Genomic DNA, 11386 nt, shown 5'->3' on the forward strand with positions numbered 1-11386 from the left:
GGCCTTGAAGACCGTTGCTCCAACCAAAAAATGCACATGGGTTTGGTGCCATACAGCTGGTGCTGCTTTGTGCCAACGGTTGTTTTTTCTTTCTTTTTTGGGTCCCATTTGCATTTGGTACCAATTAGCCATAACCATAGCCTGTCTTTCTTAACAACTTTCATTCTTTATTGGGTTCTGTAATGTGGCCCTTTTTTGGTCTTCTCTTATCACTTTTTTACTATTTTATTATTTATTAATAGTTTTCGTTTGTGCTTTTAAAAAAAATATAGAAGGAAAAGAATATTAGAGTAATTAGCGGTAAAATTCTGTTTTAATTTTTAGGGTATATAATGATATAAGTATTTAAAGTTTTAAGTTTGTAAACGGTGTAAATTTATTGTTTATTTTTAGCGGCATAAATGTTTAATATTTGTAAAATTTTAATTTTTCTCTAGTTTCATCAATACAGACTCCGTTTTGAATTTATTAATTTAGATTTAATTTATACTACATATTTTTATCTAAACCCAATAATCTATAATGTGTTCTGTTTAAGATAATAACAGTTTGTACTGACAAAATTAGAGAAAAATTATAATTTTATAAATATTGTATACTTATACTGCTAAAAATAAACATTGAGTTTATGTCACTTATAAATTTAAAATACTTATGACGCTATTTACCTTAATTTTTATACACTTAACTTTTTTATCTTTTTATTTGTGTGGTATAATTTTTTAAGTTTATTTTTCTTTACAAATTTGAGTTGTCAATAAATATTACTGTGAAAAACTATTGTGTACTTTTATAAGTGTAACAATTAACTTCAAAATCAATATAGTAGTAATCTAATTTTATAACAGTAATATTTAACATGTACATTAAATTTGTGAAAAAAGATAAATATTTGCTACTAATAACCCAAAATATTAATTATGTTGTGTGTATAGAAGATTTTAATAGAAATCAATTAAAAAAGAAAAAATTGACAGAAATTTAGTGGTGTGTTTGGTTAGCTGGATTCATTGGAGGACAGAAGGAGAAAAGATAATGAGAGTGAATCAATTATTGTATGAGGGAATAATACAGCCCTTCCCTGCCTTTATTTCCTTATATGCAATTATTATTTTATTTTGTATAAGGATCAAATGCAATCTTTAATGCTATCTTTTCTTTTAACTTAAATGAATATAATTTTGTATATAATAACATAAAATATTAGAGAAATTATTCTATGTATTATTTTTTTTTTTTTTAAATATACAGTATAGTTGTTTTGATAGTTTTTATGTGAGTTACTGTGTTAATTTTGATTGTGATTTAAATTACTCTATTAATTGTTATGTAAATTTTTCGTATAAATACAAAAAAAAAAAATACTTTTAAAATGTAAGAATGAAAAAACCTAAAATATTATTAATATGAAATAAATATATTATTAATATGAAAAATTATATATCTTTATATATTAAAAGTGTCTATCTAACGGTAATTCTTGGTTTAACGGTATTTTATTTATTTATCTGTTAACTTTAACGTAGCTATGTTAACTTTAACGGAGGTTACTAATAATATAATTTAATTTTATAATAATAAATAATTGCTATTGTTATGCGAATGAAGCCTCGAATCGTGAGAGAAGATTCTAGAATGCCGAAAAATTATACCTCAAATATTCAAGATATCTAACTAATTTCTCAAAAATAATGGTAAAATAGGATTCTTGATTTTTCTTTCTCTTCTCTGTTGCGACTACTGAATGGAAAAGAGAGAAACCATTTCACCTATTCTCTCTCTGGAGCAAAAACCTTAGCTTCCAACACAACCCATACCAACACGTCGAATTATTCGTAGAGGAGAACCCATAGCCATGACTTTACAGAAAAGCGACTTCTATCGTCTTCTCTTCTTCGAACACACTCGCACCTTGATGTCAACTTTACTGTCTTCCGCTTAATGAATTGTAAATTTACAGTAATGGAAGATATAGTATCTCTTCCATCGTCTTCTCTTCTTGGATTTCTCTCAGCCACAATCGATTCTTATTTACGGTAATAGAAGATATAGTATCTCTGTTATTGAATTTGTGCACATTTTTGTTGGTATCGTAGATTTGGCCCTCTTTAAAATAAGGAGTTGTTCAATTTAATTATGTTTTTTGTCAATTTATGATTTTTGTATTTTAGTTTGTACAATTAGACACAGGGACGGAGCCAGAACTAAATAGTTGGGGGGGCCAATATCGGACAACGCAGTATACAACAAATTTAAATTTTGGTGACTAAAATATCTTTTAAGGATGTATGTTAATTGTGGAAAATATTATGATTTTTAAATTTTATAAATATTTTATACAATATTTTAAAAAATAATCAAATAATTAAATTAAAAATAAAATATGAGTGATACTTTAAAATTTGACGGAGTTCAATTTAATATTACCAAAATTAATAATGATATGTAGTTTTTTCAAAAAAAATAAATCATAGTGATTTTAAGAATAATATAATTGGTTAATTTTATAACTATTAATTAAACAATTTATTAAATATATTTTTAAAATTAATACAAATCAAATTAAGTATAGAAAAGGAATAATATAATTATTATATATAATTATGATACTTAAATTCATATATAATAAAATTATATATATTATAAAAAATGGTGTATTTATATATATAATTATATCTTAGTATAAATTTTTAAAAAATTTTGGGGGGGCCACAGCCCCTGTTGGGGTGCATGTGGCTCCGCCCCTGATTAGACACATTTAGCTTTACCAATTTGATGACTGCATCGGGGTTAGCAAAACTTTACATAAATGGTAGTACAATTGGGTTTATTATATAACACAAGTCCTCCTAATTGATGTTGTTGGACACATTTTTTTTTTTTTTGTTATTTTTATGTTCTTTTTCTTTTAATTTTTCTTTTGCTGATGATGTTAATTTATTAAAGTAGTGTTCTATCAGGGGATCTAACGAGTTTCGTCCCTTCGGTCTTTAAGAGTTCAAATATAAATCTTCAATTTGTTCTATTTCTTATATTAACTGAAATTTTGCTAATTTTTTTTTTAATTTACAACTTTATTGTTTATATTTTATTAGGGACATTCATAGAACTTTGGATTTTTTTTGAAATATACAATTAATGAGCATACTTTTTGATATTTAGAATTATTTATAATTAGTGTGTTAAAATTGTCAAGCTGATATTTAGAACTATTTATAATTTAATTGTTTCTTTATCAAAATTAATATTATGTATATTTATATGTTTATAGGTTTATCTATTTTCTTTTACATCAATCATGCTCATATAGCAAAAAAATCATACTCATATAGCCGGTCAGATCAGTAGAGATTTCAGGCACGAAGAGGCTCCAATAAGGATAAGATAAGGCTCTTCAAGACCTTACTCTAACAAGTAAGCAAGTAAACTACCTTGCCTTAAACCTTTTCTGATTATGGTAACTGAAGTTTTGTTTCTTTTCGGTACTCTATTACAAATATCTACATTACATGTATTATTTATTTTTGACTATGAGGAGGTGGATTTCTTTATATATGGAGTATCTCCCAACCTTCTTTTCTTGTTCATTAGAGACTATGTTTATAAATTCATATATATCAACTTAATCTTATAATAAATTATTAGGTACAAGTGTAAAAGAAGTAAAACTAACTAGAGCGATTTACCAATGTTATAAACTATATTATACTTGAAATTTGTTGTCTTATATAACATTTTGTCTAATCATTATTCTTTATGAATGTTAGAGTGGAGAGATGTGTGCGTAAGAACTATTTATACAAATATTAACAAAAAGGTAATTTTTTAATCTATAGTTAAAAATGGTCCAAAGTAATCATCTAATAAATTTCTTTTCATAATTTATATTAATTATATTTTTCTTAAAGTGATATTTTTATTTAATAAAATTATATACAACATAACGTTATCTATTATACCAATAAAATAATAATATGTTATTTAATTAAAAAATTAAATATACAACTAATTATACGTGCAATCGCACGTAACTTCAAGCTAGTGTTATTTGGTTCATGTGATCATCTATTTACTTATTTGATGAATAAATTCATCCAAACCTTATCACACTAGTATTTTATTTATTGTGTTGTCAACACAGTGAAAAGTAAACAAGATTGTGTGATTAAATGTATTCCTAGATTTATCAGTACACATGGTTTAACTGATATGATAATCTACAACGTAGTTTACTTGTACATTGGATAAGTGTTATGCCCTTTACAGGGCATTGGTTAAAGTAAGCTTGGGTTGGATGTATGGAGTATGCATCGGAAGGAACCGATATTGAACTTGAACTAGATATGATAATCTTACTGTAATATCTATTCGATTCAATATCACCTAGTTGATCCTAGATCAAATGATCTCAATCTTGAGATGGTTAGGTTCGATCTCGAGAGTGTTATTTTGTGTTCTTTGATTTGTTACTTAAGCCTACCTTTTGGTCCGGGTGATATGTACATTTTGGGAACACGGTAGTACAATTGAGTGGGAGCGCTAATCATAGATATGGAATCTATAGCTTCTATCTGGACATAGAAGTGAAACGATGATTTCCTTTGAGCTTGGCTAAATAGAGATAAATGATAGAGCACTCATTTTAGTGATTATATTAGTTCACTAAAATATCATTTATAGGTGGCTAAGTGTTTTAGGGCTCGTTTGGAACGCCGTATTAGGTCGTATTGTATTGTATTGTATTGTATTATATTGAATTGCATTTTATGCAATATTTTTATGTAAAACTATATGTGGTATTAACTTTTATGGACACCTAAATATATAATATTTTAGTATAAATTAAAGTTTAACATAGTATTATATAAAAATATGATATATAATTCAATTCAATATAATACAATACAATACAATACGACCTAATACGGCGTTTCAAACGAGCCCTTAAGGATAAAATACATTGAAAGGGTGTAACGGTAATTTTGTCCCTATGCAATGTAAATCATTTATAGAGGATCATTGATTATTGGGATTATAACAATGGATAATTAATAGCGTATCTATATCGTGGAACATATAAAGCGCTCTATGTAACTGAGAGTGCAATTCCATGTTTCATAGTGGTTCAACGAGGAATTAATAAGTTAGTGAATTTACTTGGTAAATTCTAGATCTGCTTATTGGAAGCTCCGTTATATAGGCCCATAGTCCCCATACAAGTTGAGACAAACTGCTTGTAAGACTCAGTTAATTGATTTTAGTTAATCAATTTTAATTCTAAAATTAGATTATTTATAGTTTATGAATTTTCACTATGTTATGGCTTGATTGTGAAGAAATGGTATTTTCGGGTTAATTTATTAATTAAGAGAGTTTGTCGAGTCTAATTAATAAATATTATAAATGACAATTTTATTTGATGGTTTTTTTAATTATTAAATAAATAGTTTTGATATTTATAGGGTTGAAAGTGCAAAAAATGGTATTTGTGAAAAATAGATAAAATATTTGAGAAAAATGGCAAAAACCAAACTTGTGTGGGGCCCATTAAGTGGTCGGCCACTTGGTGCTTATTTTGCTATATTTTTATCAATTTTTTATTCCTAATAATTCAACCCTAACCATATTGGAAATTATTATAAAAGGAAGACTATAGTCTCATTATCCAACTAATGCCTCCAAAGTTAAAAACCTAGTTTTCTCTCTAGGTTGATGAGACATCTTCCTTCTTCTTCTTCTAATCGAAAATACCATAGCCTATTATTCACAAACCAAAATTCAGCCATTAGTGATTGAGTACATGCCCACACATAACAAGTTGGTCCTCAATCATAGTATGTAAGACTGTGAAGAATCCAAACAATAAGAAGGAGAATCTGTTAGGCTAAAATTAGTCTAAGTTTCGGGTCATATTTTTGGTTAGTTTTCACTCTTTGTTTCTAGTTTTGGGGCTATTTTACGCTTGATTCTTTTGTTTCAGGTCCTCGAATGTTTATAGAAAGTATGTACAAGAATTGAGGACGCATGGTGAAAGAATCAAGAAGAAAAACCAAATTTCGTGTCGCTGCCTAATCCAGTCGCGACGGGCAACATTCCAGTCGCGACGGGAACTGGCAGAAAGATTTTGAAGGAAACGAAGATTAACCCCGTTGCGACAAGGGCATTGCCAGTCGCGACGGGGACCCAGTAACGGGATTTTTGGGCAGTTTCGTAATTTCACGAATTTTAAAGATGAGACTTGGTTTAAATAGAGGGAGTTCGTGAAAATTAGGATCATTCAGATTGGGAGCCCTAGAAACAAAGGAGGAGGCTAGAAGAGCGGCTTGTGGCGACCCGGATCAATTGCTTCAACTAGTTCTTTCTCTTCTCTTTAATTTTTCTATGTTCTTTTCTATTTCAATGTTAATTATGGATTTGATTATGGATGTTTTGAACTAAACTCCTACTTAGGGAGAATGATGAATGTTGTTTAAGTTTTTCCTAGTTAATGAATAATTGTCATTCCTCCATCTTGATTGTGAACACTATTCATATTTGTGTTTAATTTCCATGTGCAAGATTGATCACCTTTTACATGTTTTATGATCTCAATTCGAAATCTGAAAAGTGAGAATTGAGAATGCTAAAATTGGATAGTCTAGATTTTGATGTGAAACGAAAGTATTTACGTAGCCTTTGTGACATTTAGATTATTGCTTAATGCTGATTTCATGTTAGTTTAATTAAGAGATTAATTAGAGAGCATGAGATTTAGAACCTAGAAGATCTGAAAAGAGCTAGGTTAATTTATAATTTGTCATTCACTTCAAGAGAAGGATAGCAATTAGACATTAATATTGGTAACTTAACAACATGATTCGTCTCCCTATTCTCTTATCTTGATTAATATTCATTTGTTTCTTTAAGTTTCTTGAATTTCCTTCTTCCTTTTTCAATCATAAATACTTTTGATTTGCCAAATAGAATTATAAGTATAGTTTAGTAGTAATTAATCCAATTCCCTGTGGTTCGACCTCACTTGCGTGAGTATACTACTTGATTGCGTGCACTTGCGTAGTAATTAATATTTTTCGCAACAAGTTTTTGGCGCCGTTGCCGGGGAATTGTTTAAAGATTAATATTACACAAAATTATACTAACTTCTACTTTGGTTAATTTTTTTTTGCTTATTTCTAATCTGTTTCTTTTAGATTAAATTTTGTAATATTATTAAATATTAAATTTTGTTCTAATTTGGTTTTTCTTTTTAGTTTTAGTATTAATTTTGTTGTTTCAAATTTTTATCTTTTAATTACTAATTTAGTTTTTTTTTTTTTAATTTTACTAATGTTGTACTTATGAGTTTGACCTGCAAGATAAATCCAGATGCTATATCTTGAGGATTTTGTCCAACAACACAATGAACCATTCTATTCTGCTTGGAGGAGATTTAAAGAGTTTGGAGAGAGATGTTATCCCACTTTCTCAGGTGGATGTTTTACATGGCTCTTTTATAATGGACTTAACGATGAAACAAGAAGTTGGGTTAATTACGGAGCAGGGGCAACTGGAGCGTCTCTATTAATGAGAGGCTATGATGTAATAAATCTGTTGAATTATATGGCAGATTTTGATTACGACTGGCATTGGGATCCATCACTTCAGGGTTGGAGTCACCAATACCCACCTTATTGCCCAAATTCATCCCAACAAACTGAAAAAGAGGAGCAACTACTATCACTTCTACAATCACTTCCAGGAGAGATTAATTGCTTAACTGACATGGTGAGATCCTTATGTGATAATTCAGTGACTCATGATTCAGAATGTAATAACTCCAATGATGAAAGTTATGAGAGTTGTTGGTACAATGAAGAAGGGTCATTATTTGAATACAAGGACGATAATGAGCCTACAATTGAAGATCAAGATCCTTGTGAAGAGGAAATTATTGAATATGAAATCACAAGTGAGGGTATGGATAGCCAAGTGGAGAGAGAGCAACAAGAAGAAGAGTTGTTAGATGAAAGTGTAGAAACTGTGACATTGGAGGATAAAGAAGCACATGGCATCATTGATTCAACTTCATCAATGATATTGACTGATAAACGACCAATAAATCCATATATTTTATCAACATCATATTATATCCTCTACGAGCTACGAAAGGCTTCTCCCCAAGCACATCATCCAAAGTCTTATGTTGTTGGTGCTGATTTTAGTTCAAACTCATCACTTGCCAAGCTTGAAGGCAAGTACAACAACAATTTTCAAGTTGTCTTGCATGACGCTTATTACGGGCGTCAACCGCTTGTTGATGTGGTGTTCAGGTAAGTCCTTCTCACCTTGAATATTATATCACATTGGGGACAATGTGAATCTTTAGTTTGGGGGGAGGGATTTTAAAATTTTTATTTTCTGCACTTTTAATTTTCTGTTTTAGTTAGGATTGGCAATAAGCTAAAAGATAATTGTGTGCTGTTTTTTATTGTAATGTTCTCTGAAATTGCAAAATAAATGTGTGTTTAATTCTATTAACTCTTTGGATTAGTTTGGATGCTTGTATAACTTGTGTAAAAATGCAATTTGATGATCTGTGAAAAATGTTATAATTGTTTTACTATGGTTTGTGGTAAGATTGACATGATAGCTCAGAACTTGCATGTCTTATTCTCTTGAGGCGAAATCCTTGACAGTATTCAATAGGAATATGATTTAGGCATTTGTTGGATAGTTTGAGCCTTTCAAGCCTACCATGAAATGATTATCCTTAGTTAACCCTCTTGAGCCTAAACTTGTTTTGTTCTTCACCTGTTGAACCGAAATATGTATCCACACTGTTAATTCTGTCCTCATAATTTTATCAATGATATCATAAACTATACAATTAGTTTGGGGGAGCAAAATACATGGTGTGAGAGAAGATAGAAATAAAAGGAAACTTGCAAGATTGAGAAAAAAAAAGAGATGTTTGGTAAGATCAATATCACTGAAAAAAAAAATAAAGAAAAAGAAAATAAAATAAGAAAAAAAAACATGATTCAAGAAAAAATAATAAAAATTCAGTGATGTTGGGAAAAGAAAGAAAAAAAATTTCTCGGTCGTGGTTAGTTGTGAGAACACTTTGGGAAATTTGAAATTAGAAGAAGCTTGTGGGTTATTTTTGTGCTTATGATATCTTTACCCAAAATTGTTTTTCATTTTCCAAGTATCTAAGCCATACTTTCTAAACCTCAAAAAGCCTTATTGATTCAGAAAGGATGTTGTCAACATTAGTGGAGAGAGGTAAGCATGCAAGCATATGAGTTATCGGGTAGTGGAATGGTTGGAAAGAGTAAAACCATTATAACATTATTTCGATTGTGAAGTCATCTTGTGTTTATGCAGCGTGTGACAAACTGAGCATCTAAATTAATTGTTAGAGTTGGTGGAATTGAAATTCTAGTTTGAGCAGTGGAAGAAAACAGAACATGAGGCAGTAATATTGTGATTATCTGATAGCGTAGTTAGTGGATTAGTAGTTAGTAGTATTTATCTTACTCGAGGGCGAGTAAGAATCTAGTTTGGGGGAATTTGTTAGGCTAAAATTAGTCTAAGTTTCGGGTCATATTTTTGGTTAGTTTTCACTCTTTGTTTCTAGTTTTAGGGCTATTTTACGCTTGATTCTTTTGTTTCAGGTCCTCGGGTGTTTATAGAAAGTATGTACAAGAATTGAGGACGCATGGTGAAAGAATCAAGAAGAAAAACCAAATTTCGTGTCGCTGCCTAATCCAGTCGCGACGGGCAACATTCCAGTCGCGACGGGAACTGGCAGAAAGATTTTGAAGGAAACAAAGATTAACCCCGTCGCGACGGGGACCCAATGATGGGATTTTTGGGCAGTTTCGTAATTTCACGAATTTTAAAGATGAGACTTGGTTTAAATAGAGGGAGTTCGTGAAAATTAGGATCATTCAGATTGGGAGCCCTAGAAACAAAGGAGGAGGCTAGAAGAGCGGCTTGTGGCGACCCGGATCAATTGCTTCAACTAGTTCTTTCTCTTCTCTTTAATTTTTCTATGTTCTTTTCTATTTCAATGTTAATTATGGATTTGATTATGGATGTTTTGAACTAAACTCCTATTTAGGGAGAATGATGAATGTTGTTTAAGTTTTTCCTAGTTAATGAATAATTGTCATTCCTCCATCTTGATTGTGAACACTATTCATATTTGTGTTTAATTTCCATGTGCAAGATTGATCACCTTTTACATGTTTTATGATCTCAATTCGAAATCTGAAAAGTGAGAATTGAGAATGCTAAAATTGGATAGTCTAGATTTTGATGTGAAACGAAAGTATTTACGTAGCCTTTGTGACATTTAGATTATTGCTTAATGCTGATTTCATGTTAGTTTAATTAAGAGATTAATTAGAGAGCATGAGATTTAGAACCTAGAAGATCTGAAAAGAGCTAGGTTAATTTATAATTTGTCATTCACTTCAAGAGAAGGATAGCAATTAGACATTAACATTGGTAACTTAACAACATGATTCGTCTCCCTATTCTCTTATCTTGATTAATATTCACTTGTTTCTTTAAGTTTCTTGAATTTTTTTCTTCCTTTTTCAATCATAAATACTTTTGATTCGCCAAATAGAATTATAAGTATAGTTTAGTAGTAATTAATCCAATTCCCTTTAGTTCGACCTCACTTGCGTGAGTATACTACTTGATTGCGTGCACTTGCGTAGTAATTAATAATTTTCGCAACAGAATCGGGCTCAGATTTTGGTGATACTCTGCTACAGAAAGGATACAAGGGTTAGAGATCTGAGCGGGAGGAGTCATTTAATTCCGCTGCAACCACTGTAAGGTTTCTCATACCTTTTATGTGTTTATTTTTCATCGTTTTAGAAATTCATATTAGGATGTTAAAAACAAACTTGTTAGTAAATCTAGATCGTGGTAAAATATAATCCAACAAGGATAGAACCACATAGAAGTGACATATATATTAGTAAATCTAGATCTTGGTAAAATATAATTTAGGATGTTAAATAATATAAATAAATTGATGTATGATATAATATAAATATAAGGGTAGAATCACATAGAAGCGACATATATATTAATTATGGCATATATTTATATTAAAAAATGATATTCATACATAAATATTAGTATGGTGAAATTATTAAACTAGATTGTATATATATGATTAAGGTGAAAGATTCAAATCTCACCAAGAGTATTTTTTTTACTTTTGCATATACATTTAAGTTTTTGGTGAGATTCGAACCCTTGACCTCTCTCATATATGCAATCTAGATTAACCATTACACCAAACTAATATTATGTCCATAAATATCATTTTTTTATTATAAATATATTGTCCTACTTAACTATAATGCATATACATTTTTCT

General features: G+C 29.8%; 1 protein-coding gene across 1 annotated transcript; it reads left to right on the forward strand.

Moving 5' to 3' along the window:
* The first annotated feature begins 1504 nt into the window (after positions 1 to 1504).
* LOC133030738 (uncharacterized) lies at positions 1505 to 10164 on the forward strand. Its single transcript, XM_061103520.1, has 3 exons — positions 1505 to 2036; positions 3272 to 3414; positions 7366 to 10164. The coding sequence occupies exon 3, from the start codon at positions 7366 to 7368 to the stop codon at positions 8311 to 8313; it is 948 nt and encodes a 315-aa protein (XP_060959503.1). The 5' UTR covers positions 1505 to 2036; positions 3272 to 3414; the 3' UTR covers positions 8314 to 10164.
* The last annotated feature ends 1222 nt before the right edge of the window (positions 10165 to 11386 follow it).

The sequence above is a fragment of the Cannabis sativa genome, chromosome 9, assembly GCF_029168945.1.
Source record: "Cannabis sativa cultivar Pink pepper isolate KNU-18-1 chromosome 9, ASM2916894v1, whole genome shotgun sequence".
Taxonomy (NCBI): domain Eukaryota; kingdom Viridiplantae; phylum Streptophyta; class Magnoliopsida; order Rosales; family Cannabaceae; genus Cannabis; species Cannabis sativa.

Coding starts and splice junctions, on each gene's coding strand:
- LOC133030738 (XM_061103520.1), top strand. CDS start 7,366: ATGCTATATCTTGAGGATTTTGTCCAACAACACAATGAACCATTCTAT.